Source organism: Cricetulus griseus, chromosome 8 (assembly GCF_003668045.3).
Source record: "Cricetulus griseus strain 17A/GY chromosome 8, alternate assembly CriGri-PICRH-1.0, whole genome shotgun sequence".
NCBI lineage: Eukaryota > Metazoa > Chordata > Mammalia > Rodentia > Cricetidae > Cricetulus > Cricetulus griseus.
This window is the reverse complement of record NC_048601.1, coordinates 6,500,682-6,528,561: the sequence shown is the minus strand read 5'-3', so window position 1 is coordinate 6,528,561 and position 27,880 is coordinate 6,500,682. Positions and strand designations below refer to the sequence as shown.

The following is a 27,880-nucleotide window of genomic DNA, read 5'->3' as shown; positions in this document are numbered from 1 at the left end:
ATGAGAGAAAGGGAGAAGTAGGAAGGAAGGAAGGAAGGAAGGAAGGAAGGAAGGAAGGAAGGAAGGAAGGAGAGAAGAGTAGTGAGAGCTTTGTCCACCTTGCCTTACACAGACCCCACTATTACTATGTAATGAGAACCAATGTTTTATTGTCATGAACCGTCGGCTATAAACACCAGAGCCTGTGAACCCCATACAAGACAATCTGCAGTCTTCTTTACACACTGCAAACAGTATAGCCACATTTAAGCAACTCCTAGAAAGGAAAGCAAAGTCCACACAGGACATGAATATCTGTTTTATGCTTTAGATAGATGATGTCTAAGGATCTTGAATAGTTTAAGAAAAATCACACAAGTAAAAACTGCGTGTTAAACACTGCTACCAAAGGTGAGGACAAATGAAACTTCCAGGTAAAGGATAAAAACCTCCGTGAGAACAGTTTCACTGATTCATACTTACTCCTTCATTTCTCTGGATGGGGAATTACATGCAGGAAGGAATGCTGCTGGGCTACTTAATTTATCCAGAGTACACGCGGTTCCTATGGCTCGCACCACTAACCCAGACTCGCCTTCCAGATCAAAGCACTGCAAATACCCAACGACTGCATTGCCTCTCATCTCAAGGACCTTCAAGCCAATCTTTCTCTGTAATTCACCTACAGAAAGAAAGAAAGAAACTCACTGTTAGTGTCATATCTCTATATGATAGACTCTTTTTGGGTTTTGGTATTTTTCAAGACAGGGTTTCTCTTTGTAGCTTTGGAGCCAGTCATGGAACTCACTCTACAGACCAGGTTGGCTTTGAACTCACAGAGATCCACCTGCCTCTGCTTCCCGAGTACTAGGGTTAAGGGTATATGCCACCACCGCCCAGCATATTATATACTTTTTAAAGATACAATAATAGCAATATAAAAACAAAGCGAAACAAAAGCTTAAAAATCATGGATTCTCAGAATTTGATGGGAATTAAAGGGTTATCTGGTCCAGGCTCCACTTTCAGTCAGTAAGACGCTACTGGCCACAAGACAAGGCATGTTAGGTAAATGCTCACTCTCTCACTCATGTGCCTTACTAAAAACAACAGTCTTAGGTTCTGCACTCTCTCCAAGGTGTTAGACACTTGGATGAGCGAAAAGGATATACTCCAAATCTAGGGGATGGACAGAAAATTCAATGCCTCAAGTCTTTGCTGTGCAAACCTGAGGACCTGAGTTCAGATCTGCAGCACCAATATGGCAGGAGAGGAAACCTCCTAAAAGTCGTCTTCTGGGTCAGGAGGTGGTGGCACACGCCTTTAATCCCAGCACTCGGGAGGCAGAGGCAGGCGGATCTCTGTGAGTTCGAGACCAGCCTGGTCTACAAGAGCAAGTTCCAGGACAGCCTCCAAAGCCACAGAGAAACCCTGTGTCGAAAAACAACAACAACAACAACAACAAAAAGTTGTCTTCTGACACTCACACTATGGCACATGTGCACCCCACACACACACACAATTACACACACTCAATTACACACACACACACACACACACACACACACACACACACACACACACACACACACACAGAAATAGTTTTTAAAAATCTCAAGTATGACAGTAACCCCCTATAATCCCAACAGCAGGAAGTGCCGGTTGGAGGATGCCTGGGGCTTGCTGAGCAACCACTTGAGCCAACCAGTGAGCTCCAGATTCAATGAGAGACCCTGCTCAAAAACATAAGGTGGAGAGCAATCAAGGGAAAAACCAGATGTCACCCTCTGGCCCACAGACACACATGCATACATATGCAGCCACACACACACGGGCAAGTACACACTCACACAAACACAGGAACAAGCTCCATGTCTGCTGGCATTTATGCACTGCTGGCCAGGCAAGAGGAGGGCAGAGGAGCTGTGTACTCAGTTCTCAAGAATTTCAAGGGTCCAGAGGAACAGCTGAATCAATGAAGAATTTGTACTGCAATAATGAGGACCTGAGTTCAACTCCCAGAACCCATGTTAAAAAGAGGAGAAAGAGGAGGAGGGGCTTATATTTGTAGTCAGAATCCTGAGGAAGTTGCTTCCTTGAGATCAACTGGCCTGCCAAACTAGCCTGCTGAGTTCCAGGCCAATGCAAAACCCTGATTCAAAAAAAAAAAAAAATTTTTTTTTTTTTTTTTAATAGACAGTGCCTGAGGAATACCCGAAGTTGTTCTCTGGCTTCCACAGTCGTGCACACACCTGCATGTCCACATGTTCATACACACACACACACACACACACACAATCTGATTCAGATCTCCACTTGTTAAGTGTTCAATGGGATGGCATCTGTGGTAAGGAATCAACACTTTGTTGTGAAATTTCATGCACCAAGTAAAAGGAAAGTGAGAATTTTAAAACTAAGTCAATCAACAGGAATGCTGCTTTACTAGAATACCTGACATCAAAGAAATCAGTCTCTGTCTGGCCTCATTGGATGCCCTTGGTGTGCGGATGCGGTCAATCCATTGATACTCTGGGTCTTCATTGACCACAAGCTCTTCTACAAACCCATGGATGACCACAGCTCTGTAGCACTTCGGAATAGATGTTGCTGTTAAAATAAATACCTTATTATCCTTCTATTAACCACAAAGACAAACTTAACTTTAAAAAGTATAGACATCTAAACAAAAGGAGAAATAAAAAGTAAAAAGTATCTATGCAGACTTTATGTTTTAGATACGTAATGCAAAAATATCCATTACATAACTTCAATGCAATTGTAAAGGCTTTCAAACAACTTTGAAAATCTGTTTTATCCTAAAAGCAATCTCCTGTCGTGAGGTCTGTCTCTTTTCTCACACGAGAATAGCAATACATCGGGGCTGGAGAAATGGCTCAGCAGCTAGGTCCCTGGATGCCCAGGTTCAATTCCCAGAACCCACATGGTCACTCACAGCTGTCTGTAACTCCAGTTCCAGGGAACCTGACACCCTCACACCAATGCACATAAAATAAAATTAAATAAATTACTTTTAAAACATGAATGGCAAATAGAAACTTTACTTTTTATGATCCAGAGAACAGGTACAGACATTAAATTGTGGCTTAATAAGAAGTTTAACAAAATCAGAATATCACAGAGTACCACATAAACCTATGCTGTTAAAAATGAATTAGGTCTAAAAAACAAAATGAAAGTTGGGCAGTGGATGCTGACGTAACAGACAGAACGTTCTCTCCATCTTACTACAGCCACTCTCTGAACATGTTGAACAGTCCTGCAGCCCTGCTCTTCCTACCAAAATCCACAGCTACAAAACCTACTGCTGCAGTAGTCACGGTCCACTGCACATGAGACTCATTTACATAAATGTATCACTGGATGTAAGGAAAATCTAGAAAGATTCAAAAGGGGACATCCCCACCTAACTATTTCCTCAAAAAACGTATTCATGCACTGAAGACGACTGCTTGGGGGTGCGAGACCCACTAACAAGATGTTGGCATGAGCTTGCAGAGTAGACACACACACACATACACACACACACACACACACACACAGTTCCCTCTCTCTCCCCTCCTCCCCTGCCCCCCACTAACTCCCTATCCCATCCCCTTTCTGCTCCCCAGGGAGGGTGAGGCCTTCCATAGGGGGTCTTCAGAGTCTGTCCTATCCTTTGGGATAGGGTCTAGGCCCTCCCCCGTGTGTCTAGGCTGAGGGAGTATCCCTCTATGACTTGTAAAACTTAGACACCATTTACTCTAAAAACCAAATAAACAGTCACAGAGCTTCAGTGACTGTTTCTAGAAATTGAACATTTTCGTCTCTGGTATCAAAACCGAATTAACACTTTTTCCATTAGTCCACCTGAGAAGTACTAAACTTTCCTGTTCAACAAGACAATGCGTGCGTGAACTCACTGCAGAAGAACTTGACCCCGCATGATGACTGTCTGAACCTGTTTAAGTCGTTGAAGAGGTCGACTTTGACCACAACATTGATCTCTCCACGGATGCCTACAGATTTAAAAAGAAAAAATCATGATGCAAACAGATGTAATTACTGATCTTCAAGTAATATACTGTCATAATAGTAAGGTTAGCTTTACTTCCTAGATATCCTCACTCCCAGTAGGTAACTTGGCACATGAAGCTAAGTGTAACAGCCAGAGAGGAGCATCAGGCCCACTATTACCTAAAAGCTCACCCACTTGAGCCAAGACTGCCTGAAAGAAGCCCCACTTTAAACGATGATAGCAGAGGTGGAAAGACCTGCTGAGTCCTAGGAGATGATACACTAAACACTTAAGTTGATGATCCACATCAACCCAGGGAGGTCACTCCTACAGCAGTAATATTCCCATTTTAAAGAAGAAATTAGTATTTAATTAAGTTTATCAATTTACATAGCATTGATAACAAGGGCAAGAATGAAAAGTCAGTTCTTTGTGATTGCAAGGATACAATCCATTAAGACTCTGATTTAACATGAGAAGTTTTATACATGGAGCTTTCAGAACATGCTGCAATAAAAAAGAATGACCTAGCCCTTACTGCTAAACATTTATTATATACCTTTACTTGACTGTCTTGATCTCGTGTAACTCAGGGCTGATTTAGAAAGATCTTCTAAGAAAAGCCTTCACTAATTTACTGAGACAAGAAGAGATATTTCAAACACAGAGGCCATATTAAGCCAATCAGAAACAGCCTTTAATGTTAAATGTTGGAAAACTATTTCATACACATACCTATGTACTTACTGCCTTTAATCCAAGCCTGTAATTATCTCTTCAGCATCACTGACTGGCCAGTGAGCCCCAAGAATTTGTCTGTCACTACCTCTCAAGTTGTGGGATTACAAAAAGTGTCAAGTTTTTACATGGGTGCTAGGGATCGGAACTCAGCCTCTTGTTCTTATATAGCAATCGCTTTAATGACTGAGCCATTTCCCACCCACTCCCCTCTTTGAAACAGGGTCGCTCTCTAAACCTCAAACTCACTGACTTGGCTAACGACCGCCAGCCAGAGCATCTTTCTGCTAGTCCCCCAATACTGGTATGCCCTGCTCTGCGTAGCTTCTGAGGATCAGACTCCAGCCCTCACGCCTCTACAGAAGGCACTCTGACAACTGCGCCATCTCCCTCGACTCTGCAGCACATCTTTTTACCTGCAATAGCATTTGATTGTATTTCTTCCTGACTATGAAGATAAAATATAATGCACACACTGTAGAAAACAGAGGGTGAGGGAGAAGAGAGGGGAAATCATCTATAATCCAGAAATAGAACTACGCAAGCATAAGCATGACATCACACATTTATACACGATAAATAAAAGACCCAGAGACAGACACTGGGGTCAAAGCTTCAAGCTGAAGATCAGAAAAGCAAAGCAGCCAATCCACTAGCTCTTACATCCACCTCAGGCTGAAAGGGCTGATCCTGGCTCCACGAGCTCTCACCAAGCTTCAGCTTGCTGCCTTTCCTCAGTGTGACCAGAGAATCCAATGCCTTCCTCTCCTCAATGTGGCTGGAGAATGAATGCCAGCTCTGAGACCCTGTTCCTGTTTTAAATACCGCTCATGATTCCTGGGACTAAAGGCATGTGATCCCAAGTGCTGAGATCATCCATGTGTAAGCTGTTTCTCTTTAGGTTTGGATACAATTCCTGTAGCTCAGTGTGGCCTTGAACTGACAGAGATCCGTCTACCTCTACCTCCCAAGTGGTGGAATTAAAGGTATTTACCACCACTGTAAAGCTTCTATAGCTAACTAGTGTGGCTGCTTTGCAATTTTGATCTCCAGGGGCTTTAATAAATCATAAACAATATATCACCATATACATTCTACATTTCTGATATTATTACATATTAAAATTTTCTTACTTTAGTAATTTTGAGACCATCATGTTTTATAACATGAATTTTACAACTCATAGTATATCTATCTCGGTGCTCTCTGAACACATTTTCATCTGACTATAAAACAGGGCCTATGATACCATCTAACCTACTTTCAAATCCCATTTCTCAATCTGTTTTATTATTTTGAATGTTAGTAAATAATAGAATATAGACAAAGGCATAATGAATTTATATACAGATGTCTTGCTTTATTACAAACATCTCACTCCTTTATTGCTATCACTCTATCAGCAAAGCTGCCAGGTCAGGAAAAAAATGCAGCAGAAGAAGCAAGGCTAGGACATTTGTGTCAGTCCTGAGGAAAAGCCCTCAAAAGCAACTATACAGTTAGAATAGCAAGTCTCAGATTTTTTTGGTTGTAGAACCCATTTACAATCTAAAAATTACTGTGAATTTCAAAGAATTTTTATAAGGATTATCTATTTGTATCGTAATAAAATTAAGATTACCAGTTTTTAGAAACATTAACCATTGCTTTACTTACTCATAATAAGTGAGCACGAACTTTTTATAAAAAGTTATTCTAAAACAAAAGAAAAATAGTGGCGAGAGCGCACTGTGACTTCTTTACAAATCTCTACAATTTCCTGTCAATGAGTCTAACTTCTGCTCTACGATGTGTCCTAACGACTCTAAAGCACTGCATATTTTCAAGAAACTGAATAAAAACAGTAAATGACACAATCACTGTGCTGAAAATAGCTCTCAACCACAAAACCCACAGCAGAATTTCAGGAACTTCAGGTGTTCCTACACCGACAGGCTAGCCTCGAACTCACAATCTTCCTAGTCAGCCTACCAAGTATTGGGATTTAAAGGCATGTACCATCATTTCTGGCTAAGAATCCAGCCTTAAAGAACAAAGAGACTTTGGGAATCTTTCAGGAAACAAATATCAGTATTGATCACTTTGAAAACATGTCTTAAAAGTATAGAATAGCAATGCATTATTCTGTATTTTACTTCTTCTTTTCCTGGGTCTGCGCTAGAGACTCCTCAAGTATAATGCTGACTACAAAACTGCTCCGCCAGACCCAAACCTAACACTCATGACAGCTTTTAAATACTGCATTTACCTCCTCTGTCACATAGAATCAGCAGGCATTTTAACTATGTTCAGAGAAATGGAGATTCAGCAACAATTGGCTACTTGTCTATTTTTCTAGGTATCTTTTAGAAATACCTTAAAAGGCAGACACAGTGTAGTTCAAAAGGTAACAGAATAGATTAAGACAGCCCTTCATTTTCTTCCAGTGCTACTCCTTACCATGTATGGTGTCATAAATTGGGAACCACCCAGAGATGACAGTGGCAGCTTCACTGTACAGTAAAGGGTCAATGTCAATGTACACCTTGCCAATAGCATCGTTTGCGCTGTAAGTGTCATGGTCAAGAACGGTGATCTGCAGAGGTTCGTCTTGTAAATCCTCATCATCCACCTGAAAGCACACCATGCAATTAATTAACCCTTACACATTCGCAATTAACCTTACACCTTCGCAATTAACCCTTACATCTTCGAAAGCTCGAGCATCACAAAGCCACACACTACCAAACCAGAAAGGAGCCTTAGGGATTGACCTGTAAGGCAGAGGCAGAGACATTAGCACACACTAGGGCAGAGTACCATAAATCAGTGGTAGAGCATCTGCCTAGCATATACACTACAAGGCCTTAAATGCAATTCCAGAACAAACACACACACACACACACACACACACTCTGGAGACAGGGTCTTTCTATGTAATCCTGGCTGTCCTGAAACTCAATAGGCAGACCAGGCTAGCCTATAACTCAGAGAGATCTGCCTGCCTCAGCCTCCCCAGTGATGAGATTAAACATGTGTGCCACCAAGCCTGGCTTCTCAGAAATACTTTAAATGTTTAGATGCTTCACCTGAGTAGCAATATGGCCATAAAAGACTACATTTCCCAACCTGTCTTGCAAATTGTAAGGTGGGAAACCTCTTAAAGGGATCCATCCACTTCATGGAAACCTTCAGAGAAAAGCTACTTCAAGGAAGAACAATGTCTACAACTGAGTCCCTTGGTAAGAAAGCTCAGACACAGGCAAGCCACTCGGAAGTGGCTCTTTTGAGAAATACAGGTATCCCACATGGAGATCATTAGTAATAGTAACAACTGTCCGCTAGGACAATTTCCCAATTGAACATCTTATTGGCTGTGTGCTGAAGAGCAAGTATAGCGGTAGATTTTCAACCTGCAATTTTGCTTCTTTAGCTTTATGGTAGTTTGAATGTATCCCATAGGCTCACATATTTGAATGTTTAGTCACCAGGGAGTGACACTACTTAAAAAGATTAAAAGGATTAGGAGGTGTGGCCTTTTGAAGTAAATGTGTCACTGGCGGTGGACTTTGGGTGTTCAAAGGCTATGCCAGGCACAGTCTCAGGCTCAGGCGCTCCCCCTTCTCTCTTCCTCTCCTTCTGAAGATCAGCATATAGTTCTCAGCTCTCAGCTACTTCTCCAGAAGCATGCCTGCTCCCATTCAGTCCATGATGGTACTGACTAAACCTCTGAAACTGTAAACCAGTCCCCAATTAAATACTTTCTCTTACTAGTGTTGCCTTGGTCATGGTCTTACCACAGAGAACTAGAACAGTGACTAAATCCTAAGGTGGATGGGGTGTTGATGTGACAGCTTACTGACAGAACGTGGACTTGGAGATTTTGGATTAGGAAAGCAGTTGAAGGTTTTAAGTGGGGCTTAATGGGACATAGTAGTGGGAGCATAGAAGACAGTGGTGCTAAGAGAGAATAGATCATGATGGCCTGGCTTGGGAGGTGTCAGAGGAGAAGAGACTGGTTCTTGAGATATTTTGGAGAAGAATGTGGCTGCTTTCTGCCCTTGTCCAAAAAAAAAAAAAAAATCTGCCTGAGGCTAAATGAAGAATTTGGGATTAATGGCACTGGCAGACGTTTCAAGATTGACTCTGTGGTTATCAGTGATCACTCTTATGCAGATCTGTAATGAAAAGGAGCAAGCTAAGCAAGGAAAAGTAAAAAATGTACAGTTTGAGGAGAAAAGGAGCACCAGGAAGCACTATGTAGCTAAGTCCAGTGTGCAATGAGATAAAAAAAAGTTTAAACAAAAGCCTAATGCTAAATGGAAAAAAAAAAAGGAGTGATGAACTCAGGGCAAGACCCTACTCCATTCAGTTTCCAACTTGTGGAAAGTAATTAAGAAAAGCTTAAGCAGTGAAAGAAACCATCAAAAGCAGAAAGCTGATGAAAATGTATTTAAATGAGGTATCCATGTTTCAGCCCCAGCAAGCAGAAGAACTTGGCAGCTTCAATACAAGAAAGGGGTTGTGGAATTTCCCTCCATGACTAAGGAAAGCAGTTGAGACCAGGGTGTGTCAGGGGTGCCCCTGCATGGAGGCCCAGAAAGGCCATTGTATGAAGCTGTGAAGGTAAAGCATGGGTTGCCTTGCAGACCCCAAGGTGATGGAGATGCCAGAGTCATGGGTTACCTGCCAAGGAGAGCTGCAGACAGACCAGGTGTGGAACTAGCCCAATAGAGCAGAGTGTATTGTAGGCAACACAGCTGAAAGGAATTGGAGATCTGAAAAGTGGAGATGTCGTTTGGAGTCGCCCTGCTGGTTTTAGGTGTTGCTCTTGTCTGGTTCTTCTCCACTATGTTTCCTTAGCCTTCTTTTGAACTGGTAATACATATGACATGCCATTGAATGTTGGAAGTATGTGATCTTCTTTTTTATTTTGATTTTACCAGAGGTTACAGTTACAAAATGGGCATGATTCTCAGCAAAGCCTTCAAACTTTGAACTTTTAAACACCAATGAGACTGTGATAGACTGTGGGGACTTTTGAAGTTGGACAGAATGCATTTTTGCATTATGATATGGTTACAGGCCTATGGGGGCCAGGGAGTGGAATGTGGTGTTTTAAATAAGAATGAACCCCACAGGCTCACATATGTGAGCGCTTAGTCACCAGGGAGCGGCATTAAATTCAATCTATCTCTGCCTGTGGATCAGGATGTAGCTCTTAGCTATTCCTCCTGCACTACACCTGCTCCTACCATAAGGATAATGGGCTAAACCTCTGAAACTGTAAGCAGGCCCCCAGTTAAATATTTTCTCTTATAAGTATTGCCATGGTCATGGTGTCTCTTCACAGCAATAGAACAGTAACTAAGACAGCATACCCATACTACTTACACTTCTATATTATCTGAAGGATGCAAGTGTCTCAAAATGCCAATATTTAAACCAACTTTATGCCTAACTCATTTAAGAATATCATCCAGTTTCCCCGGTGCCAGCTCATATTAACATACACATAACTTCCCTGTATGAAGACACAATTATACCACCCTCTGCAAGGATACACACTGAGGAACATGGAAGCTTAAAACAGCAGCATGTGTGCAGACATGTGTAAATTAGCAAGTACCAGGAATAGGACTTCCATTTTCTCCTTTCGGACTTCAGTGTTGCATAAGAGGCAGCTAGCCAGTGTCCTAACTCTTGTAGAATAAGCTTTCTGGCAATAAAGGGGTGATCACAATCCTGCCATTGGCCAAGAGCAAAGCAGTATGATTTCCTTCCTTCTCTGGTAGGTTGAAAGGCTCACAGCAAAACCAAAGCAACCTTCAGATCAGTCAACACTCTGCTGCCCCTCATTCTCTTTCCTTAAAGGACACAGAGCTACATTTTACCCAGGCTTACATATGACTAAAAGGAGAAAAGAGAAGACACAGGAACCATTCCCTGCACTACACAGGACCACGATGGGGAGAGGGAGAGGAAGGAAAGCAAACTAGTGTATTTTAAGTGAAAGCTCCTCCAATGCTTCATCCTGTCCCCAAAACATACAACAGTGGGGCTGGACCTGTCAGAAACTGAGACAATCCATTTACAAACGAATAGGTGCACAAAGGGACAAGGCAGATGCCACCAGGAGGTGGCTGGGTACCACATGAAACAGATGTTTTTGCAGACAGCATCCATAAAGAAGCCAGAGAGCTAGAAAGACTAACACCTCATAGGCAGAAAAAGAGAGACTGGATTAGGGTAGGGTAGAGAATACTCCAGACAGTCATCAAACACCCCATGATGCCTAGAAAGGACCCTGTCTCGTAGACAGGAGACAAAGTGCAGGTGGGGAAAGGAGAAGGAGAACAGACTTAAATGAGGAGATGGAATGCACTTCTGCCAGACCTTACAAGAGCTCTCCAGGTGCAGGTCCACTTGGACATGAGCAGTCCCCAACCCTGTCCACCCTCTCCTTCCACCTCAGACCTCGTCACTCAGCTAGGCTCTTCTCTATCACAGCCTCAACTCCTGCCCCCCATTCACCGTGACCCTTTGTCAGTCAACAAAACCCATAGACTCACAACTGCTTCCAACAACCTGCAGCAACCACAGCCAGGGAGAATTAATCCCTAGTCTTGGTATGTATCTCACACAGAGTCCCTTCTGGTGGCTTTTTTTATTTTTATTTATTTTGCATACCAACCACAGTTCCCTCTCCCTCTTCTCCTCTCCCTCCTCCCACCCCCCAAACCACCCCATCCACTCCTCAGAAAGGGTAAGACCTCCCATGGGGAGTCAACAAAGCCTGGAATATTAAGTTGAGATAGGATCAAGACCCTCCCCTCGTGACTTATTAATGAGTGTAATGTGTGTGTGTGTGTGTGTGTGTGTGTGTGTGTGTGTAGGTGCATATGTGAGTACAGTACCCGTGGAGGCCACAAAACAGCACTGGTTCCTCAGGAGCTCTCTAGACAGTTGTGAGCTGCTCATATAAATGGCAGGTATCCAACTCAGGTCCTCTGGAAAAGCAGCCAGAGCTCTTAACCACTAAGCCATCTCTCCCAACCCAGGTAGACTTGTGAAGGGTGAAAGGTTCAGGCTTTGATGCCCATCGGCTCTACCTCCTTAAGAGACAGACCCCAGCCCCTGACAAAAGTCGGGACACGCACAGGAAAACTTGCTAAGTCATCTCCACGTCACCCACCATGCATTACGGCCTGCTGAGGACTCTGGGCATGCGTGGAACCTCTGCGCATACGCAATCTTCCCCTTAAAAGCTCCAATTTTCCTGCTTCACTCTCTCTCTGCTTCCTCTCTTTACGCTGCTCTCTCTCTGCTCACTCCTTCTCTGCTCTTCTCCCACCTATGTGCTCTCTCTGTCTCTCTATGGCTACCGGCCATGGCGGTCAGCCATTACCCCTGTTCCTCTCTCTTAGTCTCCCTACTCTGCCGAACCTACAATAAAATGGTTAGCATGTCTCATCTTAAAGCTTTCTCTTTTCCTCTTTTTAAATAAAAACATAACAAAGGGTACTAAGGCTCTTCAATGGAGAAAGAATCTCTTAACAAATGGCGATTAAACATCTGAACTTCTACATGTACAAAAAGGAAACTAGCTAGACACCTCATACCATTAAAGAAGTTCATTGGAAATTAATCAATGACCTATAGATAAGAGCTAAACCATGATATCTTAGAAGGAAACACAGGGAGTAGGTTTTTAATACCAAAAGTATAAGCAGCAACATGAATCTCTTTGTACCAAACTGTTATCAAAGAAATCTGTACATCAAAAAAATATCAAGAAAGCAAAACCTACTGACTAGCAGAAGGCATCTATCTACAAGTGGTATATGATAAGAACAGATATTAAAAATATATAAAACATATAAAGCCCTAAGCACAATCCTTGGCACAAATATATATACATATATATAAAGAACTTCTAAAATTCAACATCAAAAAGATCAATAATTAAACATAAACTGGGTGGTGGTGGTACATGTCTTTAATCCCATCACTCAGAAAGCAGAGGCAGGTGGATCTCTGTTAGTTCCAGGCCAGCTAAGGCTACACAGAGAAACCCTGCCTCAAGGGGGGAAAAAAGCCCTGGGGGCTGGAGAAGTGGCTCAGGGGTTAAGAGCTCTGGCTGCTCTTTGAGAGGACCTGAGTTTAACTCTCCAAGCCTCTTTGAGTACCATGCATAATACATGGTACTCAAACATACAGACAAACAAAACACACATACACACCAAATAAATAAGATTTAAGAACAAATGTTTGTGATCCCAGAACTCTAGAACAGAAGTTCAAGGCCATCCTCAGGTGGATGAAGAGTTCTATCATAAGCAAATCCAAAGCCACAGGAAACAGCAGAAGTCACCAGGGTCTAGAAAAAAGGGAATGGAAACTACGGCTCAAAGAGCACAGCTTCTGTTTAGGGTAATAAAAACATTTTGGAAATAGTAGGTAATGTTTGCAAAACACTGTAAATGTAGTTAGCACTATTGAAGAGCACCTAAAATGAAGCTGTGCAAGGCAGAACGCACCAGCTGGGTAGGAGGCTGAGGCAGAAGGGTCTCGGTTCAAGGCCAGTATGTGTCAGATGGGAAGAAGTTCAGGAGTTCAAGGCCAACCTCAGTGACATGGTAGATACAAAGTGTTAAAGGGACAAGACTTTGTTTCTAAGTCTGTAATTGTTCTTCAGATCTAACATACCCTATAACCCCAAGAACTACAAGGACATAATGCCTATGAGGACACCCATTTTTCTCCTGCATTAGCATATATTTTAACTATGATATAATACTTCAAAAGCTCAATGTTCCCCCAGGGCAGTGGTGGTGCATGCCTTTAAGCCCAGCACTTGGGAGGCAGAGACAGGTGGATGTCTATGAGTTCCAGGGTTGTCTGCTATACAGGACAGCCAGGGAGGTTACACAGAGAAACCCTGTCTCAAAAAACAAACAAACAGGGGGCTGGAGAGATGGCTCAGAGGTTAAGAGCACTGACTGCTCTTCCAGAAGTCCTGAGTTCAATTCCCAGCAACCACATGGTGGCTCACAACCACCCATTATGAGGTCTGGTGCCCTCTTCTGGTGTGCAGATTTACATGGAAGCAGAATGTTATATACATAATAAATAAATAAAATCTTAAAAACAAACAAAAAGTTCAGTATTCCCAATGAACAGAAAACAAAATACTTCTCAGATACAAAAACCAGTATATTTAAAGTAGAAAGTCTTTATTTTATTGTTCCCAAGACAAAAAGGATACACCCAAACAACAGAGATACTCAATAGCTTACCTCAAATTTAAACCACTCCGAGTTCCACTGAGGATTGAGTGACTTGAGGTACACATCTGTCTTAAAGGTCGTATTACCAAATTTCACCTTAGAAAAAAGAAGAAGAAACTATTCAAACACAAATATCAAAAACATGAACAAATGCTAGGCTGGGAGTGGTGACACACAGCTTTAATCCCAGTGCTCAAGACAGCAGGGGAGTCAGATCTCTAAATTCAATGCCAGTCTGGTCTGCAGAGAGAGGTTTTCTATTAACTGGGGGAGCGGGGTTTCAGGGGAGCTAGCAAATGTTAGTAGCAGCTAAGCAAAATAAGGGTTAACAAAATAAAGGAAAAAAGACAGACATCCTAAAAAAGAGAGGTAGGTTTGATCTGCCCAGGGAAGCAAGTAGGACACAGGGCACAACGGATCACCTACTGGTCTACCTGACCAGCCCATAGCAAACATGTATCATGACATCAGCCCTGAGAAAGGAGCTGGTAGATACACTTGAAGGAGAATAGCTACAACAAAACCAGAAGGTAAAGAAGGCACTCTCTTAGCATCTAAACAAGAGAAGCCAGAAATACACCATTAATAAACACAGGAACATAGCAATAGTTTTTTGTTATTTTCTACATCTCTTACCCATGCACACAATGCTCAGTGACAAACCACTGTATTTTATGTTCCCATCCGCAAGGAAAATGAAAGGAGCTGTATGGAGAGACTCTCTCAGTTCAGGCAATCATGGCATGCACTGAATCACAAAGACCCAAAACTAAAAAGGGAAGAGAGCAATTTAAGCCCTGGTATTTGCTCCTGCCCTACCTACCCTCACCCCAAAGAGCAACTGTGAAAACTCAGACTGGACTTGGAAGTGGTCAAGAACCCTGACAGCCACATATGAAGAGCGGCGGCTTTCTAACCTACCTCTCCCACTCTAAATTCAGTCTTTTTAAAGGCTATATTTAATAAAAACTTTAACCACATTCACTTACTTAGTGTGCATGTGTCATGAGGCACAGGAGCAGGTCAGAGACAAAGGACTTTTGCCCACTACCACCTTGCTGTCCCCTATCTACCCTTTAAACCCTTCTTCTAGGCCCTCACCTTTGCCTGCTCTTGAGAGAAATTAAAGACCATCATTTTATCACAATACTTACTTGCACAGTTATGTATATATACTTACAAATGCTGTTTCAATCAGCTAAGAATTACGTGTGCTTCCTGATCTTATTGCTTAGTCTGAGAAATTGAAAGTAAAATATACACAACTGTACTTTCTCTTCTGCATACTGTCCTACATAGCTTCACAGTTTGAAGTACTTAGTACCTAGGCGGCTTGAATAAAGAGTAAAATAATAATAATAATGTAAAGACAAATTTTAAAAAAGCTCATAAAAATAGCAATATTTGATATGTTATTAGAATATCATAAAGTCAAGATAAATAAGAAACTGAGAAAGGCATTTTCCAAATATGTCACAAAAAACTAAGTCCCCCAATTGTCACAGTTAGCCAGGAGGGTAGCACATACCTACATTCACGGTGCTTATAAGGCTGGGGCAGCAGGACTGGCTGCCAACAGTGCAAGGCCAGCCTTCTCTACAGAGTAAATTTAAGGTCCACAAAACACCAAAGATGAAAAAAATTAAAGAATATCATAAAGAACTAAGTCCCTCAATTTCCTTTGTTTAAAAACAGTGTTTTCTAAAAATAGCAAAAATGACAGCCTAGAATATGATTTGTTGAGCCTACCCACAGCACAGCACACAACGATAGGGCCATTTAAGTAAGGAATCCACAACTTTCAAGAAAAGAAATTAATTCTAAACAAAATAGCTAAAACAAACAAACACACACCTAAAATTTCCTCCACAAAGGTGGTTACCAGTGTTAATGCAACAAGCTATCAAATGAAATTAACATATTTCTAAAAAGAAAAGGCCTAGCAAATAAACATGAATTTTAAAAGCTAACATTTTCTGAAACCATATCCTAAAATAATTGACTAATAATACCTAACAAAGCACAAGTTCTAACAACTGGCATTTTAAATACATCCCTAAGGAAATGCTTAAAGAGTATTCATGTATCCAAGCTAAAAAGGTTTTTAAATTCTTATCTACAGCTATAAAGAGGCAACTATAGGGAATGGAATACACTTTAAACAAATAAATAGTTCACCTGACAATCTTTAATAGTGGCTAAAAACATTCAATTGTTTTTTGTTTGTTTGTTTGTTTTTTAGCTAATGGAAGGCATTTACAAACAATGTGTAAAAACATACAGCCAGTAGGGTGGCTTCTACTTGTGGCTGGGATTGCAGGTGGTGGCCTCTGCCAGCTTCAAATCAGCTTTCAGCTTTTGGTTTTTGTCCACCAGTTGATGGAGGCCTGAACCAATCAGTGCACGATGGTATTCAAGGAGGAGCTGTACTTTTAAGTGTTTTAGGTACATTACTGTTTAGTTTACCTAAAGCTGCTGTGTTTGAAGTACAAGGTTTGCAAGAATTATATAACCACTCAAATGCCAACTATAGTTAAGGCTCTGGCTCCCTGGCAAAGGGGGCACACATGTTTAAAGTCCTAAGGTCCCAGCCCTCTTTTGTCCACAACAGTTGTTGTGCTGACATTCTATCTTTTCTTTTTATCAACTGTCCACTCGAGATAACATAAATCTACAATCCCATACTTCAACAGACAAAAAGGGGGAAAATTAGACCACACATGGCCTCTATGTGATCACCTTCTAGTGAGAACCACACTTCCTCCACTTCTTGTTTACTTCAAAGGCCATTTTATTACTCAGCAATTTAAGGAACATCTTACGACTTCCTTTAGAACAGCAGGGATTGTAACTGAGAGTTCTACAGAGAAGTAGAGCATTTTGTACTCAAGTTATTTAATCTGTTCAAACCTGCTTTCTCCTCTAAAGTGGGGTGGCAGGGATATTCTGTGACTACATGTTACCCATGAAATCACCTGATCTGATGGAAAATACTGATTAGATATTTATTTTCCTCCCCTTGCTCCCTTAGACTCTTGGATGAACACAAAATGACAGCTTGGTTTGGCCAATTTGTAGCATAAGATCTATTTATTAAACTTTCCTTTGCTGGGGCTGGAGAGATGGCTCAGAGGTTAAAAGCACTAGCAGCTCTTCCAGAGGTCATGAGTTCAATTCCCAGCAACCATATGATGGCTCACAGCCATCTATAATGAGATCTGGTGCTCTCTTTTGGTGTACAGGCAAAACATGGAGGTAGAACACTGTATACATAATAGATAAATATTTTTTTTAATTTCCTTTGTTTAAAAAAAAAACAAAACAAAAAACCTGGTCTTAATTCATCCTAAAGATTCCTGCAAAAAGAAGTTTGGTTTTTGCCGCTTAGTGGCGATTACATGGAGGGTCTTGCGCACGTCACTGCTGGGCGACATCCCCTGCTCAAGAACAGCACTCTGCACTACTTCACATTACAGCACAGAGAGATCCCCTCAGCCAACACAACTTGCACAAATACTTGATTCCAGCAAATTTGATTCCAGCAAATTTGATTCCAGCAAATTTGGTCAGCTCACAGAATCACTAAAAACTTAAGTTGGGCAGGCACATGTACAACAAACACACACACACACACACACACACACACACACACACACACACACACACACTATCTTTTTAACTACAAGTTACATGAATTTTACAATGAAATATAAAAACATGTACTTGTCTTTAAAGGCAATGCCTCTTAAATACAGGGCTACTATTTACAGTTTAACATCAGTATCTGTATAAAGTACCCTGACAGGATCTGTGAGCTGGTTTGTTATGTGGTGGCACAATTCAAAGCTGGTTGTAATATTTTTAAATTTTAACTTACATTTTAGTGTGAACAAAGAGTTCTACTTTTTAAATCTTTTCTCCTCCTAATTAGAAATTAGTGACTATTTCTATAAATCTTTATATAGCATTAACCAACTTTTAAAACTCGGTTTATCGATTTGCATAAGATTTACATAAATTACAATAATAAACACAGTTGACAAAAGCAAATCTGGGAATAAAACTGGTGCCTCCTAAGGGATATTTGACAAGTGGTGGGAGACCACAGGCCCACGGGAAGCAGTTCACAGTCTGGCAGCACAAGTCGCACTAGAGACTTTGTCCTAGTCACTCAAAAAATACTTTTTTGTGTCTCTATGGACAGTTAATCATCCCTCCAGATACAGAGCAAAAGTTCTCGCAATCTGCCAAGGGGCATAAACATGTACAGCCGACACTGGGCTTCTCATTAACAGCGGGAGACCGCGGTTCCGTCATCTCCCTCTCCTATGCGCTTATGTTACAGTCTACATGGCATCGTCATCCCTTTCTTTGTGATCCTTCATTATCCTCCTTGTCCTGCTCTAATTTTCTACTTCCTGCTGGATAATCCCTATTAGACGAATATGCCCTAGGACTTTATTTCCTTCATTGCTAAAAGCTATATGCACCTGAAGGACTACAGATCTCTCTCCTCTCTTCTGACCCGAGTTTCTTGCAGCTGCCAATCCCTGCGGCTTCCTCAACCCAAGCTTCCCCGTTTACTGCAAGTCCTTAAACCGTGGGCTTCAACTTCACAGGCAAGATGAGTAACAACTTCCGTACTGACTCATCCAGACGCTTCTATGTTTTCTTCCTTGTTTCTGGGTGTTATTTGGCACTTGAGGAGTGGGGCTGAAGAGATGCTGCAAGGCTAAGAGTCCCAGCTGCTCTTACAGAGGGCGGGGTTTGATCCCTAGTGTATACATGGCTGCTGGGGGCTGTCTGCAATTCCAGTTCCAGAGGGCCATGCTCTCTTCTGGCCTCCTTGGACAGCAGTCAACCATGTGAACCATGTATGTACACTCAGGCAAAACACTCACACACATGAAATAAAGTAAGTTTTAAAGCTAAGGGCTTCCTCTTTCTATAAACTAACCTCAAGCTTCATAATTTTCCTTACTTTTCACATACACTTTAACAGTTGCCTTCCCCTTCTCCTCCTCCTCAAAAGACAGGCTCACTATGTAGCTCTGGCTGGCATGGAATTTCCTATGTACACCAGGCTGACCACAAACTCAGAGAGCCACCTGACTCTGCTTCTGGGGAAGAAGGAATGCACCACCAGACCCCATCTTCAAATGATCCTTTAAGGTCAAGTTTTCTCAAGGACAGATACAACCCACTTCTCTAACAAGTTACAGGGCAGGACCAGCCCCTAAGTGGGTATTAGAAAGAAACCTCTCTTACTGGGCTGGAGAGATGGCTCAGAGGTTAAAACCACTAACTGCTCTTCTAGAGGTCCTGAGTTCAATTCCCAGTAACCACATGGTAGCTCACAACCATCTGTAATGAGGTTTGGTGCCTTCCTCTGTCGTGCAAGCATACATGCAGGCAGAACACTATATACATAATAAAATCTTCAAAAAAAAAAGTAACATCTCTTATTACACTAATTAACCGACTTATTTATGTGCCCATGTACCTGTGAAGGTCAGAGTTCAACTTCTGGAAGTCAGTTCTTTCCTTCCACCATATAGGTCTGGGGCCTGATCTCTCTTTGAGGACTCTTTTCTCAAGCTTCACTCAGTGTGGCAGTCAGTCGACTTCCTGTTACCTTAAGATGGAGCGCTCTCAGCTCCAGCACCACAACTGCCTCCACGCTCCCCACTATGATCTCAAAGGACTGAACCACCCCAATTAAATGTTTCCTGTATAAGAGTGGTCATGGGGTCTCTTCAAAGCAACAGAAAATTAAGACACTGCAAGCACCTGCTGAGCCATCTCACTAGCCTCCCTTTGAGAAACGTCCAGCTTCGCTTTGGGACAATTGAGACAGTACATACGCAGGTCCAGAAACACTAGTGTGCTGCAGTGCAAGACTCCCAGCAGCCATTTCCCTCTTGTCATGGCTTCTGAATAGCCCAATAGATAGTCACACGAGTACAGGCACCTGTAATCGGAGCACTTGGAGATCTGGAGACTTCAAAGTCAGCCTGGCTACATAGTAAGATTCTGTCTCAAAGAAAATCGACCTAGACTCTAAGTTAACTTTACAGGTCAAGGTTTTGTGGCAAGGTTTGGAGGTTTTTTTTGTTTTGTTTTGTTTTGTTTTTAGGGACAGGGTTTCTCTGTGAAGCTTTGTTGATCAGGCTGGCCTCAAACTCACATAGATCCGCCTGCCTCCCGAGTGCTGGGATCAAAGGCGTGCGCCACCACCACCTGGCTTCAGGTTGTGTTTTATTTAACTTTTATTTATATGTATGGGTGTTTTGTCTGCTTGGATGTCTGTGTACCAAATGCATTTCGTGTGTCTGCAGAGGCCAGAGAGGCTATCAAATTCCCTGAAACTGGAGTTACAGACCATGGTGAATGGCCATATGGATCCTGGGACTGAACCAGGGTCCTCTGAAAGATCATTCAGTGCTCTTAAGCACTGAACCATCTCTCCAGCTCCTATTACTGTCTTTCAATGTGATATTCTTATTCACGAGATTTTATTCACAAAAGACTCTCTTTATAGGCCTAGACAAATTTTCTCACCTTCTAGAACACTATTTAACTATATTGTGAATAAATTACCTCTCCTCCTACCAAAAGGTGTATGCTATAACTAAAGAAATTCTTGCTGTATTCATCCATATGTCCCTGACATCCACAGTGTCTGATTTATACCAGAGCTCAGTAACTAACCAATCACTCAATATGACTTGTTTCCATTTTCTACTACATTGATAAGCAAGTACTTCAATACTGAAATGACAAACACACACACACACACACACACACACAGGAAAACCCTGTCATACTATGTGAACTCAGTGCTCATTTTATCATGAGTACAGATAAATTATATTTTCTATGAGAATCTCTCAAGATGGACTTCAAAATATGTGACATAAGGTCAACTAGACAGCTCAGCAGGTAAAGCACTTGTCACACAGCCTAACAACCGGAATTTGATCACTGAAATTGACAGGAGAAAACTGACTCCCAAAAATTGTCCTCTAACATCTTTATTCATACTGTAGCAGTACCCCCCCCACACACACACACACAACCAAATAATATTTTTAAAAAGCCAAGTGTGGCACACACCTTTAATCCCAGCACTTCGTAGATAGAGGCAGGTGAATCTCAAAATTCCAGGCCAGTGATCTACAGTGGGAGTTCCAGGACAACCAGGCTATACAAAGAAATCCTGTCTCAAATAAATAAATAAAACAAATAAAAGAAAAATATGTTTTATTAAAGGGGTGTGGCGAACATGAATTGGAGCACTTTTAATCCACAACTCAAGCAAGATAATAACAAAGGAGTGCTTCATCTCACAGGGTGAGCAATGCCTCTGCTAGCTCCCCAGCTTCTCCTCGGAACATTACAGCCACAAATCCCATTTCCTCTTTGACAAAAGCAATTAAGACACCTCAAGTCTAACATGCCCAGCTGGAAACTGTCTCCTTAGTCCATCCCCATCCCCCTGCAGAGTTCCAGAAAATGGCCTGTCCACTCCAGAAAGCTAGGAATTGCCTTAGTTCTCCTTTGCTTGATCCCTGGCTCCAATCTACCAACAAATGCTCTAATCTGCTTTCAAAATAGATCTGGAACTCATCTACTTCTTTCCATTACCAAATCCACCATGTGGGCCTGTTATCTGAACTACAGGAGACTCTCCATTGGATACAACACATTCCGAATAAAGTGTCACTTAGTAAGAGTTACCCACTGAATTTCTAAAATTCAAATCTTTTTGTTGTTGTTGTTGTTGTTGTTGTTTTTGTTTGTTTGTTTGTTTTGTTTTTTGAGACGGGTTTCTCTGTGGCTTTGGAGGCTGTCCTGGAACTAGCTTTGTAGACCAGGCTGGTCTTGAACTCACAAAGATCCACCTGCCTCTGTCTCCCCAGTGCTGGGATTAAAAGCGTGTGCCACCAATGCCCGGCTTAAAATTCAAATCTTAACCATAGCCTTGCACCATCAACCACTTGACCACTTCCCCACACATGCCTCATGCCGCGCTCTCTTCCCTTCACTAAATATCTACTACATTCTCCTTCATCCCTGCAACACGCCAGTCTCACCCAGATTCTCTTCTGCCTCCTCATTCTTTACACAAACACAAACCATAGTCTCTCAGGAGCTGATGCTTCTCATCCAACAGGTGTTTGCTTGGTTGACTCTGATTAATCAACCTAAAACACATATTCCTTATCATTCTCTTGTATTCTCTTATGGCACGCATGACTTGTATTATATACTTAGTAAGGTGTTTACGTTTTAAATGTCTATCTTAGTCACCAACATAAAAGTTCCATAAACCAGAAACCAAATCCTTCTTGTAAAATTATCATACATAATCAGCAAGACTCAAAATAGCACACAGCCTGGCAAACGACAATCAGTATAACTGTTTACTGAAAGGGCTGCATTTGATGACACATGTCTGTGATTGCAGCTTCGAAGAGGACTGAGGGAGATTTTGTTTTTATATGTTTGTTATTTACTTTTGAGGTAGGATATATATATATATATATATATATATATATATATATATATATATATATACACACATATATATGGTTGGCCTTATAACAATGTAGACCACACTGACTTCAAACTTAGAGATTCACCTGCCTCTGCCTCCTGAGCACTAGAATTAAGAGTGTGAAATATGCCTGGCTTGAGACAGGATTTTCATATCAAGGTAAGCATAGGTAATCTAGTGAAACTCTAAATAAAATAAATATTATATCCATCAGGCCATCCTATGAATAATTTTTTTAATCTTATTTCTGCTCAAAACCTTCTCCTGGTTTATTATCGATTACAAAGAGGTAATAGAATTTAAAATATGAGGCTTGATCCAACCCACCTTTCCTGCTCCATCTCCACAAACTCCAATACCCACATTTTACTCAAAGTGTGCCTTATACTTAACTGGCTTCCTGAACATTTCAGGTACCGCAATCTGTGCCTTTGCTTTCCTTCTGCCTGAAAAACATCCTGGGTGTCCCTCAAGGCTAAGCTCAACTGTCACTTTCTTTAGCAAGTCTTCTTAAACTCTGATACAGAATTAATAACTTCCCTCATTCAAATGTGACAGTCATCATGTTGCTTGGAGAGGCAGAAATAGTATACGGAACAGACTGCCCTAGGCTGTGGAGATTGACAAGGTAAGTAATTTTAGGCCCATCATTACCACTCCTGGGCCTCTTGCTGCCTCACCCTGTAACATGGGGTAACACTCCTAGCAGGACTCTTGCAAGGACGAAGAACTTAAAAGCACATAGCACAAATATGGCACTAATGAAGCTCAGTACACATTAGCTATTAGTTATTAATATCAGCTGTGTGGGTCATTCTGCCTAAGAGTAACCAGTTATCTGTAGATGTGTTAAAATCTGACCCAAGAGCAAACAGTGTTTTCAATGAAAAGGAAGCTTAACAACTGTCATTTTAAAAAAAAAAAAAAAATTGGTTGGGATGAACTGCAGTTAATTAGGTTCTAAAACCTTTAAGAATATTTTATATTGAGTAGAAGTACACTATCATATCTGTATATGATAGTATGTGAACCATATATATATATGGCTCACATATATATATGCATATATATACATATGGTTCACAGATATTAATAGCCCAAATGATTCTTGCTGTAATGATCTGCCTCATCGTGTCGACTTTTACTACAATTTCTCCTTGGCTTCTTTCACGCTCTGTGTTATTAATTTCCGGGGCCGTGGGCCGGCGCTAATTTGCATGACTTTCAAACTAATTATTAGGTTTTTTTTTTTTTTTTTTAAGAGAGAGAGAGAGATTTTGCAACAACTGAAACCCAGGGCTCTTAGAACGGACTTCCTACCTCCAGGCAATAAATAAATAAATACATTCACCCTGGGACGGCTCCTCCGGCTCCCTACCGGTCTACACGGGAGCAGACGGAGCGCCAGGGCTGTGTGTGACAGTGTCGGGGAGGGGCGAGAAAGGTGCCCCGGGGACAGCTGGCGGCGTGGACCCCGGTGCAGCAACGGCCCGTGAGCTCCTGCTGACCACCGCGGCCGTGCGAGCGTCCCCGCGGCCACGCCTGGGGCTGACCGGGGGGCACCGCGCACCTGGCGGCGGGGGACGCGTCCCATCCACGGGGCTGGGGACGGGTGGGCATCCCTCCTCCGCGGGCAGGGCAGGGCGGGGGGCGGGGCGGGGCGGGCGGGGCGGGTCGGACTCCCACCTCCACGAAGGCATCCGTCAGGTCGCTGGCGCGGTCCATCACCGGCAAATGGCGACCGCCACGATTTTCACCTTCAGCTTCCCCGGCATCGCGGCGCGGCGGCGGCGGCAGCTGTGTCTGGGCCGCTCCTCCTCGGCGGATCCCTGCAGAAAGAAACCAACGAGCGAGTCTGCGCCGAGCCAGCGGCGGGGCGCGCGGAGCGGGAGGGGGGGCGCGGGCGCGCGCGCAACTGACGGCGAGCGCGAGCGTGCGCGTGCCGACCCCGCCCCGCGTGCCCGACCCCGCCCACCCGCGTATCCAACCCCGCCCCGCCCCGCGTGCCGGCCCCGCCCGCCCCGCGTACCTGATCCCGCCCCGCTCCGCCCCGCCCCCTCCCCGCCCGCGTGCCAGCCCCGGCCCACCTAACGTGCCCGGACCCCGACCCCGCCCCCACGTACCTGATCCCGCCCGCCCCCGCCCCGCGTACCTGACCCCGCCCCCCCGCCCCGCGTACCCGACTCCGCCCCACGTGCCCGCCCCCGCCCCGCGTGCCCGCCGCGCGCCCACTCACTCACTCACTCACTCGCTCGCTCACGCTCCGGAGCAGGCGCCGGGTCGTCCCCGCGCGGGCGCCGAGCCCTCATCCCCGAGCGGCGGGCTCCCGGAGGATGGGCGCCGGCCAGCCCGCTGCCCCGGCCCCCGGCGTGCGGCCTCTACCGGACCAGTCCGCTCGGCATCCCGCGGAGCCGGCGCCGCGCCTCCCTTCCAAAAATGGCGCCTCTCTCCTCCCGCCCTTCCACAAATGGCGGCCGACGGGGCGGGGCGGGAGCGATCGATCATTCGGTTGTCGGGGCTGATTGGAATTCGCCCCGGGGGCCGGCCTCTCCAGAGGGGCGGGGCTGAGCTGGGGAGCAGGTGAACCGATCGAACCCTGCATCATCCACCCACCCAGCCTGCCTCCCTTCGGGTGGGCGCGCGGATCTCGCGGAAGATACCGAAGGCGCTCGGGGTCGGCGCGCGAGTCTCGCGGAAGATGCCGAAGGCGCTCGGGGACGGCCCTGGCGGGTCTCGCGGAAGATGCCGAAGGCGCTCGGGGACGGCGCTGGCGGGTCTCGCGGAAGATGCCGAAGGCGCTCGGGGACGGCGCTGGCGGGTCGGGCGCGCCCTGCAGGCTCCTGGGCGGGACTGCCGCAGCCCCGCCTGCTAGAGGAGCCTGCGGTCGGCGTTTCCCGAGACGGCCGCCGGGAAGGGCTGCGAGTGCGCGTGTGGATTTCGGTACCTCTGCAGGTCGGCACCGGCTGTGGGGACCCGGAGTTCGGAAGGCTGAGGCCGCCCGAGCAGGACCTCGAGTTCGTGGCCAGCCCGGGCGACAGCCAGGGCTCACAAGAAGAAAGCACGCCTTTAACGCCAGCACTTGGCGGGTATACATGAGTTCGAGGCCAGACCGGCTGCAGAGCTAGTTCCGGAACAGCCGAGGCGACACGGAGAAACCCTGTCTCGAGAAAAACAAAATAAAAATAAAAAAGATTATACACACACACACACACACACACACTCATCTCAGACAGGGAATAAATATTCTCCTGACAAACTGTTTCGGTCATAAACGTTCATACCTTGCCCTGGGTCACAGATGTCGCTTCACACTAGAATGGCCTTTCTTACACCCTCACTCGCCTTAGTATGAACTTCTGGATTTTGTTTGTTTGGTTGGCTGGTTGCTTTGGTCTTTATTTTTTTGTTTTGCTTTGAGACAAGGTCTTGCCCGTGGTATATAATCCTGGCTGGCCTCTTCCTTGGCGTGCAGCCCAGGCTGGCTTTGAACTCCTTGCAGGCTTCCTGCAGCGTCGTCCCAGGTGCTGGGGCGATGGGCGCACACAGCTCTCTAATTGTTAAGCATTTACAAGCTTAAAGGGAGGGCCTGCGGTGCGGGCTCAAAGTCTGCAAGTAAGGAACCTGCCCCAGTAAATGCAGTCAGTGTGAGAAATGAGCCCCAAAAGACTCGGCCCCACACCCTGTACTGTATGAGCTGCCCAGTGGAGCATTATATACAGCTTCAGACTATCAGAAAAAGATTGGGGGTGAGGCACACGCACGGGATGTAACAAGATGGCTCCATACCATGTGGCAAACCCAGCATTACCAATATACTCCATAGCAAATACCAAAATCAACATTTAAAATGCCAGTGGAAAAATTATAGCACTGAATTTATTAGGAATGGAAAATTCCTAAATAAAGATATCAGCATGATCTTTTTTAGCTCCAAAAGTCCTAAAACAGAATAGAAAAATTGCTCCAAGCAGTAACAAACCAGAAATGCCTTTTCAAAAAAAAAGTCCTCCTGAAAAAGGAATTTTGCCCATGTGAGAAGATGAACTCTTTCAAAGAAAAAGAAAATGGCCTGCTCAAAAGAAAGAAAAAAGTCTAAAATACATATTGTTGCAGTTTTTGGACTAGAGAACATCTATCTGTAGCATGAATAATAAAAACCCACAGACAGATATTGGGGTTCAAGCTTAAGATCAGACAAACAAAAGCCTCCAGAGAGCTCTTACCTCTACCAAGGCTGGGACAATCCTGACCTCAGTGTGGCTGGAGACTAACTGTCTAAGATTGAATACTGAATGGCCTACTCCTATCTTATATACCTCTCTAGTGCTGGGATTAAAGGCATGAGCTATGTTTCTCTTTTAGAATGATTCACTCTCAGGTGGCCCAGGGTGGCCTTGAACTCACAGAGATCCATCTGCCTCTGTCACCTGAGTCCTGGGATTAAAGGTGTATGCCACTACTGGCAAGCTTCTATGGCTGTGGCTAGCTTTGCATTCTGATCTTTTTTGTTTTGTTTTAATTTGGACAATTTCCCCTTTTTAATAATTTCTTTACATTTTTAAAAAAAAATTTATGTACAAGGTGCTTTCTCAGCATATACACCTGCATGCCAGAAGAGGGTATCAGATCCCCTTACAGATGGTTGTGAGCCATCATATGGGTGCTGAGAGTTGAACTCAGGACCTCTGGAAGAGCTGCCAATGCTCTTAACTGCTGAGCCATCTCTCCAGCCTCAACAATTAATTTCCCTTTTAAAACAAAGGGAGGCAAGGTTTAAAGTTACATTTAAGAAGTTGAAATTGTTAAAGACATTATTTGAGGCACTAAAAAAATACAAGTACTTTTAATGAGGAAGATAAGAAAGAGTTGAGGGATTAAGGGGAATCAGTAGATCCTGTCACTCCTAGAGACAAAGTAAAGGAGCTCTTGTTGGCGCCAGGGTCACAAAGGAAATGCCTTCTTTGTAATCTACCCCCCAAGTTCATTAGCCCAGACACTAAGAGAATATACAGTCATGGCCCAAGACAGCCCCAATATAGCTTAGGTTGACAATAAACCATGATATCATCCAAATGATGCTGGTTTTATAAGTAGTGAAATGTCTTGGATCTTAAATGTTCTCCAGAGTCCAATGTTGCATGCTTGGTCCCCTGCTGATGGCATTATTGGGAAGTGATAGAAATGAGTGAATAGGGCTTATTTGCAGGAACTATACTTTTTTGGTGGCGGGGGGAGGGGGGATGGTGGGGAACCTGGACCTGTGGTGCATTCTGATCTTAAGTGGCTTTATTAGATCATAAACAGCATGTCACCACATCT

General features: G+C 43.7%; 1 protein-coding gene across 1 annotated transcript in view; it reads right to left on the bottom strand.

Annotated features, from left to right (window-relative positions):
* The window catches only part of C2cd5 (C2 calcium dependent domain containing 5), a 92,782-nt gene extending 68,446 nt beyond the window's left edge, over nt 1-24,336 (bottom strand). The window contains 7 exon segments of the mRNA XM_027430157.2: nt 463-661; nt 2,431-2,586; nt 3,900-3,995; nt 7,172-7,343; nt 14,011-14,097; nt 24,248-24,306; nt 24,309-24,336. Of these exon segments, the coding sequence (XP_027285958.1) occupies nt 463-661; nt 2,431-2,586; nt 3,900-3,995; nt 7,172-7,343; nt 14,011-14,097; nt 24,248-24,306; nt 24,309-24,336 (797 nt within the window).
* Nucleotides 24,337-27,880: the final 3,544 nt, after the last annotated feature.